Source organism: Equus przewalskii, chromosome 17, assembly GCF_037783145.1.
Source record: "Equus przewalskii isolate Varuska chromosome 17, EquPr2, whole genome shotgun sequence".
Classification (NCBI taxonomy): domain Eukaryota; kingdom Metazoa; phylum Chordata; class Mammalia; order Perissodactyla; family Equidae; genus Equus; species Equus przewalskii.
The window spans coordinates 48161948-48178705 of NC_091847.1; the positions used below are offsets into that span (position 1 = coordinate 48161948).

Below are 16758 nucleotides of genomic sequence, written 5' to 3' on the forward strand. Positions count from 1 at the left end.
AAACAAACTTGCAACTTTATTCTCATATTTTTGAAGTTGTAATTCTCCCTCTTGTCCCTGAGCCTCAAAAAGCAATCATTTGCCCAAATCATTTCAAGCCCTCTCCAGTCGACATTTTCCCTCTCATCAATAACTTCCAAGTAACTGATGTGAAAAATAGTTCTTATTCATTCCTTTTTCACACCCCACACATTTCATTCCAGGAAACTGGAGCAACTCAGCACAGAGCTTATGTTATTTCTCTTTATAATGCAAACTTAAACAAATGGATTTTCGTCTTTTTTCTTCAGTATTATAGGATGAGCATGTACTTACTGCAAAACTTAATTCCTTCTAGCTGCATCTTTATTCTACAACTTACTTGTCACTGCCATTTTCCATTACTTAACCAGAATGCATTCCTCCAACCTCTCCCTCCCAGACATGGCAACCAGCTACTCTTCTGATCTAACTGGTTAACCTGCTATGCCATCTTTATGTCTATTTACCAGGAAACACTGGACCAGAGACATCAATAATACACCTCGATATACAACAGCTCAGGCTTAATTTGTAGGGAGAATTTCATTTGCTGGTCATGAGAAGAAAAAATGTATACTTTGAGTGGGCTTGGGAAGGAGATGACATAAGGAGAAAACATCTTGATGGCGGGACCACTTCTTGGGAACTGTCAATCCTCCTATTGAATTTTTCATTTCTGCTATCAAGAGCTCTTTTTTGTACGTTCATTTTTACGAACTCTTGTTTTTATTTAAATAGATGGGAATATCTTCTCTTATCTCATGGAGTAAATTTATCAGCACTATTTGAATGTTTTCCTAATCTTGCATTGTCTCTGTTACCTCTAATATCCTTTTTCCAAGGTGTTCTGTTGTCATTTTTGCTTTTTATGTTAAAATATTTCCTTGTTGTCTGGTCATCGTTGGCAGTCTGCTCCCATACAAGAGTGAGGCTCTGAAAAGCCAATGGCAGCTCTGAGTGAGTGGGTGCATGTTGTTGGCAGGTGGGCTTCACAGTAGGGTAATCTGACTGGGGAGTTTCTTTGGAGGATCCTTAGCATGGGCTAGTTGGTCTCTTTCCTTGGAATAGCCAGTTTCCCAGAGAATAACACTTCAATCTCTTGTGAGAAGAGTGGGCGGGGAGCTGGAGATTTTTTCTGTTCACATATAGCTTTACATTCAATCCCGTCTCCTGTATGTTAGCTGCCCCTTCAACTGCGACTTGTGTCCCTAAGCATGAGCATTTCTGTGAGCTTCTTCAGAGAGGGAATATCCAGTCTTCTGCTGGGATTGGCGGAGGGTAGCCATCGGCTGCAGAAGAGGGCTCCACACTTCTGTTTCTATGTGGGCTTTCAGCCCATTCTTCTGTCTTCAGTCCCATCTGACCTCCCCTCACCCTTACCAGAAAGATCCATTGTCTTTCCATTCTGAGCCTTTCTTGGGATCTGTGGTACAAAATGAGTTCTTCCTAGGCTTCCCCCACTAACATATTACATCTTTGTTTTCTCTCCTCTTTTAAATCCATTATCAGTTGTCCATTTGCTTTCTGGCTCCCAAAATATGTTGCTATCATCACTTTGTTTTCTTCATTCTTGTGAGTTTTATGCCTTCTGGAATTCTTTTAACGTCATTTAGTGGTGTCCTAAGGGAACAAGGACAAACCTTCTTCTGCCATGTTTAACTGGCTTTTTTGTATAACACTATATGAAGCTACACTAGGTAAAATGCACTGTGTTTTATTTCATAGATAGGATTTTGTAGGAACAAAGAACAGCACCCAATGTGGAAGGGTCGATGAGGAGCACAAGGCCTGGGATAGAGTCCCCTGCTCCAGCCACACCTGCAGATTCTCGTCTAGTAAATGGTGACTTCACCACCCACACCCCACAGCCTGAACCTATAAATCAACACCTCTAACTCGTAAGCCCCTGCTAATACTTGCTCCTTTCTGCCTCCCTCAGCCTGAGAGCATCCAGTGTGTCAAAGACCTCCTTTCCCCATCCTCATCTTAGTGATGAATGAATCTGCTTTCACAGGCAAGAACACTTTTCAAGAAATACAGTTGTTCTTCAGTTTTCACATATGACCTTGGTCTAACTCAACAAACACCTGCTGAGTACCCATTATGGACCAAGTTCTGTGTACATTGAGGGTTCAAAAATACAAAGGGCAGTCCTTTGCCCTTGAGGAGTTCAAAGTCTCATTTACCCCAAGACTTCTTGCTAATTCCCATGTAGTAATTGGGACTGGCTCCTGCATGGAGAAAGTACTGGGTGATGGCTGAGCAGCTGCTTGACACTAGATTTTTACTCATGCTGATCCTAGTTTCTTTCATTTTCTATATATAGACACTGAAACTAAATTATTATTGAAGGTCACTAGAATTGAAGCGCACCAGAAATTAGCTTAGATCCTAGTGTACAACAATGTAAAGTAAAAGTAAAAGTAAAATATCCACATTTCTCCTTAACAACAGCAACAAAATAATCCATAGCACCCCTGTCATTGGCGCATATTCTGTGCGTGAAGTTCTTGAGTCAGGTCAACTGATGGGGGCTCCTGTGGTGACAAGTTTGTAGTAGGCTTCTTTTTGGGCCATCAGTTCCTCATGGGTCCCCTTTTCAATCACTATCCCCTGTGACATGACAGCAATGATATCCGAGTTCTGGATGGTGGACAAGCGATGGGCAATGACAATGCAGGTCCGACCTTCTCTGGCTTTGTCCAGGGCAATCTGCACTGTCTGTGAAGAGAAGACAGAAAGTTGATGAAAAGGCACATGATTGTTCCCAGGTCCACCGTTGCAAGAATTCAATTTAATACCACCTGAATAATAATGCTATACTCAGGCATCAAACTCAAAGGCTTGACATGAGAGAGAGGACTAAATAAGTATTTGCTGAATGCAATGCATTAATGATCTAAATTGCAGTCCACAGGCTGAGAAATTTCAGTGAAGCAAGAATGAACCAAACCATGAGGTCACTACGTAATTTTACAATACTTGACCGTCCGGTTTGCTAAAATGAAAGCAAGGAAACAATGTAGGTTAGCAATTAAGTGGTCATTCCTGATACTGTTCTTCATTGAGGACATTTAGCTCCCTCCAAAATGGAATCCTGATTTTTAAGGAGTTAATTATAAGTGGTAAATTTCATAATGCTCAAATGCATTTCCTTTCATGCAAACTGCATATCAGATACTGCCTCTTTCTTTCCATTGCACGCTGTCTGCTCTGCCATGTAGCTTTAGAACTATAAGATACAAAATGCCTAACAGATGACCTGGACTATTTTACTTTACTTAAGAAAGCTAATTATTTGCTCTTGAAAAAAATGTCACCTAGCCTAGAGAATCTTAAAAACAGTTCTTGGGTCTGGCCCCATGGCCGAGTGGTTAAGTTCGTGCGCTCCGCTGTAGGCGGCCCAGTGTTTCGTTGGTTTGAATCCTGGGCGCGGACGTGGCACTGCTCATCAAACCACGCTGAGGCAGCATCCCATATGCCACAACTAGAAGGACCCGCAACGAAGAATATACAACTATGTACCAGGGGGCTTTGGGGAGAAAAAGGAAAAGAAAAAAAAACCAATTCTTATTTTAAAGTTCATATTTTTTAAATTTGAAACAATCCTATTTTAAATCACTTTCTCCAGATTGCTGTCTTTTGGTTCCACAAAGTATTGGCAATTCCTACTATTAATGAATTGGAAAATTGAAAATAGTGCCATTTTATAAGGATAAATCTTACAGCAAAAGAGTCATTTATAATATCTAAGACTTTAGAAAGTCAATACGTACCTTTTCACTTTCCGTGTCTAAGGCAGACGTAGCTTCATCCAGCAGCAAGATTTTAGGATCTCGTACAATGGCCCGAGCAATAGCAATGCGTTGTTTCTCCCCTCGAGAGAGCTGAGACCCCTGGGACCCAACATTAGTTTCATATTTCTGGAAAAAAGTATGGTTAAGTTTGAGAACCAGAAACAACCATGCTCCTATGCCATACGCAGCCCACATGAATGACCTCTCTGTGAATTTAAACAATTTGTTGTTTTCGAAATTGGAAGTAGTGAATGAGTCCATCTATAAAGGATGTCAAATCCATTTAGGAATACAAGAAAAATATGGAGTTTGTGACCTTTCATGTTTGGAAACGAGGGGACATTATAGCCCCTCTCTGCGTTTCTTTTAGGTTTATATTTTTAATCTCTTTCTCCCTGACTATGAGATCCTCCCTGATTCGAGATTCCCTGATTTCCAAATTCCTATGTGGAAGATCTTTCCAAGACATCATTCTGGAACACAAGCCTAGGTTCGAATCTCTACTCTGCTGCTCACTAGCTCTGTGATCATGAATAAATTATTATTTTATTATTTTAATAAATTAAAATTTATTTGAGCTGTAAACTCATCAGAAAACTGCAGATATTAATAACTAGTTCACATATTTGTTGTTTTAGATGGAATTATGAGGGAAAATCCCTAGCTAGATGCCTTGCATGGCTACATAAGTAATAGTTAACATTCAGGGAGTATTTACTATGCCTTAGGTATTGTGCTAACTATTCTAGCCAGATTACCATGGAATATTCCCAGAAATCATTTTCTCCCTATTTTCTAGATTACAAAACTTTGGCACAGACAGGTAAGAAAATTGTGCGAAGACAAACGAATGTCAGCAAAGGTGAAATGTAAATCCAGGTGTGTCTAGCTTCTGAGCCCTTGCCCTTGACCACTCCTCTACCTGCCTCCACAACAATGTCTGTTCCCTGCCCCTACCTCCCTTGGCTCCTGACGAACGCTCAACCAAGGCAGGTGAGACTCATGACATCCTACTTCATCCTTGTGGAGAAAAAGTGCTCAGTGAAGGCTATTATGGGTAAGTCCGTATGAGAAAAAAAGCAATAAACCAACTCTAAGCCAGTGTCTTCCAGAAAAATGAGTAGGTGCTCCACAAAGATTTTTGGAAGAAATCAGTTTTCCAGGGAACACACAGCTTTGCTTTTCACTCAGGATACAGCAAACAGGAATTTCCACATGCTTGTGGGTTAGGCTAACCAGATGAGAACTGGGCTAAGAGCCCAAGACTAAGGAGCCTTTTTGAAAAGAACAAAGAAAAAAGCCCACCACAAACACCACAAAATCTATAAACATGATCACTTACAAAAAAAAAAAAAGCAATTTTCCAGTGTTATTTAAAAGAAAGAAGTGGAAGAGGTGAAAGGTAATATTTGGCTCCTAAAATTCAGTTTCCATGTCTTAATTTTCCTTGTGATCAAGCACCAAGAGACACCCTTGGTGGATGACAAAAATGCAGAGTCAACATTGTGCTTGGTTCAGACTTGGCTCTGGAAAAGTGAGATGCACCAAGGCAGACGCAGCCTCCCCCACACGCACGGTCTAGGCTGCCAAGGAATGAAATAACGATGACGACAATAAGAACAGCCGCAGCTTTCTTCCTGTGGCTATTATGTATATTCTTTCATTTGAATGTTATTTTTTACATTTTGCAGATAATTGAGTCTCAGAAAAGATAAGTAATTGTCCCAAAGTTAGTAGGTAGGTTAGCAGGTAGTAAGTGGCAGATCTTGGATTCAAACCGAAGTTTGCTCCAAATCCCAGGATTCTTTTCCACTATGCTAGGCTGATGCTCAATGTAGTACTGCTTTACGTGCAAGTTCTATGCGTCTTTTGTGTCAGGTAATACAATATTTTCCAAAACTAAAGAGTATGTTGATGAAGGACTTTTATTTTGCTTAAAGACTGAGACAATCTCAGGCACTAGGAAATAAATTGTGTGGCCTTTGACTATGTCCTTGAGCCACAATCATAAGACCTTTTGGTCATTCTACTCTCTCCCTCCCCACCCCTCATAGAGAACAACTCTGACTTGGTACTCACCTCTGGGAGTGACATGACAAAGTCATGCAGCTGAGCCTGCTTTGCAGCTTCTATGACTTTTTCCATGGGAATATCTTTGGTGTTGTCCCCATACTTGATATTGTCCATTATGCTACAGGCAAACAACACCGGTTCCTGGGAAACAATTCCAATGTTCGAGCGGAGAAACTGGACATTCACTTTTTTGCTGTCATGCCCATCTATCATCTGCCAATAGAGGTGACAACCAGGGCATTTAGTTTTAGATTCCAGCAACCAGGAAACTTTATATTCTAGAGTTAGTGCTCTGCAGGACATTTGCTTTGCTTAAGAGACAACAATCCCAGAGCTTCTGGAAATAAATGATGTTGCCTTTGACCCCTGAAGGTGGTGTCTCTTGGGAGCGGTGTCGAAGTTATGATCAGATTATGGATGTGTTTGTTTCACAAACTCTAGCTCTACAGGTGGTACAAAGGACAAAGTCACTTGGGACAGTATTTAGTTAAAAAAACTTCCCCTTCTACTTCGTTGCAGCGCATCCTGTAAAGTAATGTAGAACTGCTCAATTCCGAGACTCCACGGGTTATGAAACAGGTTTTTCTGTATAAAGCTATGGGACAATATAAGAGTCAAACCTGTTTCCTTGATTTTACTGATACTAACCTCTCAATAATTGACATAATAGACCCAAGTAAGACAGCAGTACATTTATTCACTTAGTCAATCAACAAATATATATTGAATTACCTTCCACAAAGACACCATGCTAGGCAGTCTCTTGTCTACCATATGAAGAAAAAATAATCTCTGTTTTCTAGGGACTCATGGTCTAGTTAGGCAGTTAAGTACAGGAATTCAAATATCTACCATTTGAGCTGCTTAACTTAAAAACCCTAGAATAGTAAAGGTGCAGCATGTCTAAGATACTACTGTAAAGTATCGGCCCTATGATTTCAGAAAAAGATTATGTTCAATGATGTCAACATATTATGTTTTAGATAATTTCTCAGCAATGGAAAAAGCAAACACTATTAGAAAAAACGTAAGGCGTTCCTCAGTAACGATTAGCCCTTGCTCATCTTCCTCTACTCATTTTTCATAGTACTTATAGACGATGCGAAGCAAAATTTAATACTTAATTGAATACAGTCATGTGCCAAATCATGTTTCGGTCATTGATGGACCACATATATGACAGTGATCCCATAAGATCGGTACCATATAGCCTAGGTGTACAATAGGCTATACCATCTAGGTTTGTGTAAGTACACTCTGTGATGTTCACACAATGATGAAATCACCTAACAACACATTTCTCAGAACCTGTCCCTGTTGTTAAGTGACACACGATGTACTGGAGCAGTTTGCTAATTGTTGCACATGTGCTAGTATTTTAAGCTCCTGAAGACAGAAGACATGTTTCATGCTCCTTAGAATCTCCCACAGGGCCTAATGCAGTACTGCACATCACAGGTTCCAATCAAATGTCAAAAACGTTGAATGCCTGCATTTGGTAGCTTCCTTAAGAGGAAAGAGGATTTTTAAAAATTGCATAAAAGGTGGTATTTTCCTACTTAAAAATATTTGTAGAAATGTTTTACAATGCTATAACAAAATATATTGTATCTATGAAATGCAAAGAATCACCATGATTTCTTCATGGGCATTGCTTCCTACCTATGACTAGAACATTCACTGAGCACATTGAGAAAAGTGTACTTAATACATATGTTATTGTTGGAGACGTGAAACATGAAGGATTCAGGTCCCTGTGTGTCACGTGTTTCACAGTCTACCCAGGTGATAGACATGACAGATCTGACATTTTGGGAAACTGGACCCTCTCCTTTGCAGGGATCAGACCCCCATGTGCTTTCTAGGTTCATTAATCACCAAATACTTTCAAACAAATTAAAATCTTTAGACCTAAAATTAATAATAGAAGTGATCATAAATTACAGATCATCAACTTTTACTCCTTATTTTCATAATTTCCTGGATTCTACCAATAACTGTTTGCTCGTTTCCTTGCTTTGCTTTATAGAAGGGAATCTTTGCTTGTCTCTTTCAAGTTTCTCTCAGCTTTTCTCTTCATAGGGTTATCCATCCCCATTGCAGTGAAGATTATACTATTCAGAAAGGTCTTTTTCAAAATATTAGGATTAAACAATCATCAAGTATAGAGCAGAATAAAACATTTTCAGACCCATGCCTCTGAATCATTTCTTAGAAAACTACTTGTGGATGCACTCCAACAAAATGCGAGTGAAAGCCAAGAAAGAGAAAGATATGGGAACTAGGAAATAATGGATCTAATCCAAGAAAACATGGCAGGAAACTCACAGGGTGACAATTGTTCAGCAGGTGCAGGTTGTAATTAGTCCAGGCAGTGGCAGAAATAAGGGAAAGAAGCAGGTCTCTCAGAATAGGTAGCAAGATAGAGACAATGGAAGAACATAAAGATTTTATAAAAACAGAGAATGCAAGAAAAAAGAAAGTCTTTTAGAAAAACAAGAAAGAAAATGTAATGCTAATATACTTCACTACTTGACTATGGGATGAACAATATTTACGTAATCATAATAAAAGTTGTTAACTGATTTTCAACTTTTAGAATCAGCCTACAGTGAAAGCATGAAAGACAGTAAATGTTATAAACAGAATGTAAGCATTTTGTATTCTTGACAATATAAAAGTGCAGTTATTAGGATTTGAGAGGTAAAAGGAGAGAGGAAGAGGTGAAAATAAAGGTAGAATTGCTAATATTCTCATCTTAAAAAGTGAGAATTCAAGAGATGTTATTTATAGGTGTTAGAAGAGAAACAGAAGTGTGTTAGTTAAATTTACAACTAGAGGAAATGTAAAAAGTGATATATCTATAGTGGGAGGAGGCAGGTAAAAGGATAGGAGAGATGAGGGTCAGCTAAATTTCCATCTCGAGAATAAGTCAACAGAGAGTATAAATTTGTTAAATTGTGAAAGAGCAGTATACACATATTATTCAGAGACACTGAGATAATCACTGGGAGATCTAAAAACATCAAGAGGTTAAAAATAGTCTCCTTTGAGCAGAAAAATGGGGGGGGGTGGAAATGGTACAATAGGTGTTGCTTTTTATTACAAATCTTTCTTATTTTATTCTGCACTCCTCTGCATATATTATTTGGAAAGAAAGAAAAGACAAGAGAAAAGAAGAGAAAGAAATGCTGTAGAAATAAGCAATGAAGCAATCTACCAATTTTTCAAATATCTTTGCCAAGTTTTATGGCACATGACTACCGATTTGAGTTCCTTATATTATTTACATTTAAGCTTCTTGAATCAGGATTGTCTCAGATTTTTCCTACAAAAGCCTCTTTCTTGCTCGTTTATCATTGTGTTCCTTATCACCCCCACTTTTTCCGTTCCCAGTCATTAGTTTCCTGATTAGTCTGCACTTTCTGCTCCATTTACGGGCAAGTGAATGCTTCTGTTAAATACACATCTCCCAGCTTTGCAGTGTGCCCAGTTTTCTTTGCCTAACTGGTCAGCAAGCCATCTGGAACTGGGAAGAATATGTTAGAAATTGTGAGGTAGAATCAGGTCAACTAGCAAATGACTGAAACTGGAAAATATCCATGGCAAGCACTTTAGAATGAGTCCGGCAAGGCACAATCTTGAAGACCACTTTTAGGGGTTGGAGATACTCTGCAGAAAGCAAAACTCTCAAAAGTATTTGCATTCTTACCACCTTCCCTCTGTCAGGATCATAGAAACGTTCCAACAGTTGAATACTGGTGCTTTTGCCACATCCACTGCTTCCAACAAATGCCAGTGTTTGCCCTGGACTAACCGAGACTGAGAGACCATTCAGAACTTGCACATCAGGTCGAGAAGGATATGTAAATTTACAGTCAACAAAGTCAATCTGCCCCTGGAAGTTGTCCTGTGGATGGGAAGATTGGAATTACATATGACCCTACTAGAATCTAGAATACTGAAATTGCACCTAAATCTGAGTTTTAAATCCCTGCTTAAGATACTCTCAACACCATGCCTCCAAAGTGCAAAGTATAAAGACGGCGATTTAATGGAATGGTATTCTATTGCCTATTCTGGCAGGTGTGGAATAGAGGGAGGCTTGAGCAATGAAATTAAAGATATTTGATCTCTAATTCCTATTTTAACCTAAGGGGATTTCCTTGTCTTCCATTTGTTGACATTCTGAATGGAAGAAACTAGCTAGAAGATATGATTGCATCACAGAAGCAAGTAGCTGTTCAGACACCTACAGCTCTGCTCCCCCGAAGATTTGAAATGATAGCGTTACACTTGGAATGACTTAGAAAGTTTCTTGAGTCCCGTATTGCAAAGGTGAATCCCTTCAGTTGTACTCCTGGAATCATGAATTCCAGAAATAGATAGACATTCAATAGACCACACAGAGACTTTCCTTTTATTGAGCTGAAGGAGAAACAGGTCATTTGACCAATTTAAAAAGATTTGTGAATTGAATTTAGCTTTGCTAGGGTTTAGGTTTGTTTGGCTCTCTCGGACACACTGGGATATTAAAAACTAGGCAGGAAAGATTAAAAAACATGTGTGGGGACTATCACTTAGAAGAAAAGATATTTTGTTGAGATCAAATTAATTTTCTGGGAGTCCATATGAGCTCAAACTTGAACACAGATAATCATGGATTAAACCAATATTATTGGGCAGGAAGAACTGGTTTTTCTACAGTCCATACGAGAACATCAGCAGAAAACATGGTGGTTGGTAGGTCTCAAAAGATGTCTAGCTTCATACATTCTGGAACCAAGTGTGTTTTTTTGTTTGTTTGTTTTTTGAGGAAGATTGACACTGAGCTAACTGCTGCCAATCCTCCTCTTTTCGCTGAGGAAGACTGGCCCTGAGCTAACATCCATGTCCATCTTCCTCTACTTTATATGTGGGACGCCTACCACAGCATGGTGTGCCAAGCGGTGCCATGTCCGCACCTGGGATCCGAACCTGAGAACCCCGGGCCTCCGAACTGGAACGTGTACACTTAACCTCTGCGCCACCAGGCTGGCCCCCAAGTGTGTTTTATATTACACGGAATTTAGCATTCACTGGATATCGTTGCCTTATTCAAATGCCAGCTTTATGAATAATTTTTAAAGCTAATTTACTTCATTCCTTTATCAATCTACTGCCTGTCCATTCTGAGTGTGTACGAATGAACCTATATACTGTAGGAATTTAGAAGCTAAGTGGTATTATGTGACCAGCCCCAGTGGCTGCTCTGCACACGCACACACGCACACACACACACACACACACACACAGTGCAACTCTCCCTCACTGTCCTCCTACCCCGACCTCAGTACTTACCCATTTTTCACCGGCATTGCTGTATACATTGATTGGCGGTTGTCGGTCCAGCAGTTTAAAAAAACGTGCAGCTGATACTTTAGCTTTGGCATAACTTGGGGTGTAAGAAGAGGCTCTTCCAAGAGCTGTTGCGCTCAACACAACTGAAGAGATCACCCTGCAAAGGGACAGACACCCAGGTGGAGAGGGGCGGGGTGTGGTTATGTGATGGGCTAAGAGGCAGGAGTTTGGAGCTCTAGCCCTGGTTCTGAGCAGCCTTGAGCAGGTCACCTTAAACTTGTCTGGGAGTGCTGGGTTGGAGAGATGAGCAGTTTTCAAAAGTTCTATGAACAAAGGGTGAGGGGAGGATTGAATAAGAGGGGCTCAGATGTCCAAACCCTGCTTCAACTACAATAGCCTCTTTTTTTAATTTGTTTGAGAAAAAAAGACTTCTTGGGAAAAAAAAAGGAGGGGGCTTAAAAGATGATTAAATTAGGGTGATTTTTTACAATGCTAACATTCTTTGAATCTATGATAAGTGTATAAAAGATAATGATTGGTGATAGAAATATCAACTCTGTACCAAACATGCATATCATTCATGCTTCAGTAATTGCCTGTATCCTTCTACTTGTCCTAGCCTCTAACTATATTCAACATGTGCATAATTAATGAGCAAATGAGTGAATGCATAAATGAATGATAAACATGATGAGAGAGAGTTCTGTTGCTGTATAGAATATGATGTGAAGGGCATCCTCCAAAGGTCTCCACCTGCACTGCGTGCGCATAGGACCTCACTCGGTGGTGGTGGGGGCAGTGTCTCTGTCTGTTTTACTGCTCAGTTCATAAGCAGGAGTTGTTTTAGGCCAGACTTGCAAACCCAAACATCTCCAGAAGCCCAGAACAAAGCTTAAAGCGATGAAAAACATCTGGAATGAAATGGGAAATGGTAGAAAGTGATATTTCAGTTTTTAGAGAGAAGCAGAAATTGGGAGTTTTCCGTAGTCTCCCAATCTTCACACGTTGGCAAATAATTCTTCAAAAATGTTTCATAACCGAAACAAGTAAACAGTTTGTGATTTCTGATTTGGGTTTGTGGCTCTAAATATGCAAAACTTTAGAAAAAAGACTTTCCTAAGTTGGGGTGGGTGTAGTGGGGCAGGAGAAAAAATGTCTTCATCTTTTTAGAAGAAAGATGGAAAGTAAGAAGACAGAATTCATGGCTTGAGAATGAACCCAAAAGAATAGATTTCTGTTGGGACCACTTTTCCTAATGCCCTCCAAAGCTTTCTCAGACCATCTCCTCCTCACCCCTCCACCATCCCCACTCCACCACACCACACCCATATACATGTGCACCCAGTCCTTTGGCACCCTGACACCCTACTTCTCTCACCTCTGGAGCTCAAAGCTAATTTTATTAGAAGAACAGCCTCCAGCTATAAGAAAGGAACATAATTCCCCTGTAGTGGCCTTTGCTGTCTCTACCTAGGAGAAGTCAGCTGGAAACATGCCCTCTTTGCAAGAAGTATAATTCAAATAAGATAGTTCTATGAACCATCTCATTCAAGGCTTCTAGATTTTTTTCAGCATTTAACCAGTAAGGTAGATTGTCAAAATGGTTAATTAATCCTATTACTCTGTACACACCCCTTTGCAATATCACTTTTTTACTTCTCTGTGATATTGAGATTTATAATAAGAAACATATATTTGGTCTTCAGTACCCATTCCTAGCACGGAGCTCCTAAACCTTAGGAATTTCATAAATTTGGAGAATGAGCAAGGTGTCTTCTTTTATGTTAATGAAGTGACCTTTGGAAAGAGGGTAGGCAACCTAAGGATGGGAGCCTGTTGCCAGGGGAAGCAGCCATATGATTAGAGGGGTGGAACTTTCAGTCCCACCCCCACCTCCAGGGAAGAATAGGGTGTCTGAGGGGTCTGAACTGGGTAGGGTGGGGAGTCTTGTAGGACTGGGCCCTCAATCTGTAGGATCTGATGCTATCTCCAGGTAGATGGTGTCAAAATTAAGTTGACTTGTAGGAGATCCATCAGGTGTCAGAAGTGTTGTGTGATAGCCGTGTGAGAGTAAAGGAGAAATGCACATCAGATGCTTTCATCAAAAGGTGGATTCCATTTCTCTATTCTTTAAATCTGGGCTTGGTAGTATGACTTTCTTTGGCCAAAGAGATATTAGAAAATGTGATGCATGCAGAGACTTGAAAAGTGCTTGCACATGGGGCTTGCTCTCTGTTACATTTGGAACTCTGAGGACATAATGTGAAGAAAACAAGTTCAGGTGAGCTGGAGAAGCCACATGGGGACAGAAGCCCCTCAGAAGCCTGCCTGAGTTGGCCCAGTCCAGAAGAACTATGCTGACAACTCACAGACTCTTCAGAGATAATAAATCCCAGCTGTTTAAGACACCAAGTGTGGTATGGTTTGTTAAGCAGCAAAAGCTAACTGATAGAACCAGGCTATTTCTCCCTAGAGTGTTGATCTTTTATGATCTTGGCTGGACAGACCTCACCTGAACACATAGCTGAAATGGAGACCCTCATTGAGAATTAAGTAGCCTCCATATCTGTAGGAAGCAGAATTCGCAACAAACACTATGCATTGGGAAAAACCAAAGCAGAATCCATAAATATTCGCTTTTCGAATAGCTGTCTTGAATGGCTTCTCCAGCTCAGTCTCAAAGGCTCCAATAAACTGCCTCTCCTTTCCAATTCCAGCAACAGTGCGGATATTACTGAGGGCTTCACTCGTAATCTGGAGAATGAAAAAGAATCTTAGGTCGAAAAAAGCAGAAATGACTACTTTTGTGACATGTCAGCTGTTAAATGATTAGATCTGGAGCAAATGGCAGAATGTGGTGCAAATCAGAGAAGCAGGCATCATCTGGGAACACAACGAAGTTGCTGGTGATCAACCCAACTGCACTATGAGTCAGTTAAACTCAAGTTCTACTTAATACTAACATGGCTTTGTTGCCTCCACTTGTTGTAGAAGAGAGAAGGGAGAACAAGGTACATGTGGTTGTCCTTAAAAGCTTTTTAGCTTCTTTCTGAATTCATTTGGAATATCTAAAATAGTTTCTTTAGATATCTTCTGAGACAAAAGATATTTAATAATATAAATTTAAAATATTATATGATGTACACCTGAAAGTTATATAATGTTATAATCCAATGTTACTGCTATAAAAACAAAAATTAAAATTAATAAATTAATAAATTAATAAAATAGATTCTATTTTCTTAAAAAATTAATCTGACAAATATTATATGAGATAAATTAAAATTAAGTATAAGGTTTATCTTTTAGTCTATACTATGAATTTGTGTATTTGTTTCAATGCACACTCTAGGGTAAATAATTGCTGTTTCTCAATTAGGATCCTATCCTAATAAAAGCACAAAGGTGGGCTACTTCCTACCATTGGCATATGAAATCCTTTTGGCTTCTGCCTACTTTGGCAGTGTTCACATTCCCTCTCTTAAAGGAGACAAAACTTAGATTATAGTAAATTTGTTAAAAGAGTGAAGGTGTACATACATGTGTGTGCATGGTTTCTTATACCTAATAAATGTCTGTGCCACCATCCCCTCGTTTATCCCTGGTAACTAGATAGTAAGTAGAACATACTTTTAAAAGTGCATTTGGAATCTAAAACCTAAGTGTATTTGAAACCTAAACTGTCCTTCATGATTCTATTTAGGAAAGATATTTGCCACAAGTCTAGCAGATACTAAAGTGTGAAGATTAAAAGTGTATGTCATTACAAAGGTGATGGTTTCTTTCTGTGTGGCCAATATGACCTGGGGAAATCATTAAGCTGAAAATGCCAAATAGACAGAAAACTGAACTATCCACTCTTGCAAATGAAAAGACACCAAATTGGGATATGGAAAAAATAACTATTTGAGTAGAAATTGAACACATCACTCTCTGTATTTTCTCCACTAGCTGTCCACAGCTACTCAAACTCATAGCCTTATAGCTTTATTGTCACAGCCTTTGGGTGGAGGCACATATGAAACGGGCTGGTGGGAGGTCGCTAATCATGGATGTTTGTAGGCTAACAGCTTCCTTAAGTCTGTTTGTACTACTCATTCTTAACAGTTTGTCTGACAGCCACTCAACCATAATAGTCTGAAAATTGGGTCTAAGATTACCTGTCCCGCCATCTCCAGAGCCTGCTTGTCTTGAGAGGCAAATCCTGTCAACATTCTGGTCTGTACAGCTCCCGATAAAGCCAAGAAAGGGAAAAAGCACACTATGACCAGGCTTAGCTTCCAGCTAAAGGAGAAAGCAATGATCATGGCCACAGTGATGTTAGTGAAGGAATTGACCATCATCCCAATTTGTGAGCCGGCAGCCTGCAAAGCAAAAGCAATGAGCCAATCTCAGACACACAGTCTCTTTTACCAAGTACTGTTATGTGAAAAGGCTATTTTATACCAAAAAGGTAGATTTTTAAAAATTATTGTGATAAAATATATAGAACATAATGTATATCATTGTAGCCATTCATAAGTGTACAATTCAGTAGCATTAAATACATTCACAGTGTTGTGTAACGATCACCACCACCTATACCCAAAACTTTTTCATTGTCCCCAACCAAAACTCTTGTACCCATTAAATAATAACCCCCCTTCATCCTCTCCCCAGCCCCTGGTAACCTATATTCTACTTTCTATCTCTATGAAAATTTGCTTATTCTAGGTACCTTATATAAGTGGAATCATACGATATCCTTCTGTGTCTAGCTTATTTTACTGAGCATAAAGTTTTCAAGGTCCATCCATGTTTTAGCACGTTTCAGAATTTCATTCCTTTTAAAGTTAAATAATATTCCATTGTATGTACATACCACATGTGGCTTTTATTCACTCATCTGTTGATGAACACTTGGGTCGTTTTCACCTTTTGGCCATAATGAATAATGCTGTTATGAACACTGGTATACAAATATCTGTTTGTGTTCCTGCTTTCAATTCTTTTGGGTATATACCTAGGAATGGAATTACTGGGTCATATGGTAGTTCTATGTTTAAAGAGGTAGGTTCTTTTTCTATTTTTTAAAATTTCATTTATTTATTTATTTATTTTGCTAAGGAAGATTCACCCAGAGCTAACATCTGTGCCAATCTTCCTCTATTTTGTATGTGGGTCACGACCAAAGCATGGCTGCCAGTGAGTGATGTAGCTCCGCACCTGGGAACCAAACCCAGGCTGCCGAAACAGAGCATGCTGAACTTAACCACTAGGCCACAGGCCCGGCTCCTAAAAAGGTAGGTTCTTTTAAATAATGAACTCCTATAATGCATTTGAAGGCTGGATTAATGAAAGTCCGTTTTATTCACAGCTTCTTGGGAGCTCATCTAGTGACTAATCTCATTTCATGAGTGTCAGAGCTAGAGAAGTCAGTCTGAGATTAATTCAGCCCTAAGCATGGGCTGCCCATGTGTCAGGTACCTATGCACTTGGCTTGCTTGAAAATGCCCAGGCATTGGGCTTATGGTAATATTTCTGATTA

The 16758-nt window shown here is 39.5% G+C and overlaps 1 protein-coding gene across 5 annotated transcripts in view; it reads right to left on the reverse strand.

Moving 5' to 3' along the window:
• The window catches only part of ABCB11 (ATP binding cassette subfamily B member 11), an 87812-nt gene continuing 71054 nt past the window's right edge, over positions 1-16758 (reverse strand). For all 5 annotated transcript variants that reach the window (XR_011528393.1, XM_070580074.1, XM_008544340.2 and 2 more), the window contains 7 exons: positions 15392-15595; positions 13744-13985; positions 11232-11388; positions 9604-9801; positions 5898-6104; positions 3798-3944; positions 1-2742 (listed from right to left, as the gene is read on the reverse strand). Coding sequence is in view for 4 of the 5 variants with exons in the window: in XM_070580074.1 (XP_070436175.1) it covers positions 2542-2742; positions 3798-3944; positions 5898-6104; positions 9604-9801; positions 11232-11388; positions 13744-13985; positions 15392-15595 (1356 nt within the window). In the remaining variant the exon portion in view is untranslated. The remainder of the gene's footprint in view (positions 2743-3797; positions 3945-5897; positions 6105-9603; positions 9802-11231; positions 11389-13743; positions 13986-15391; positions 15596-16758) is intronic.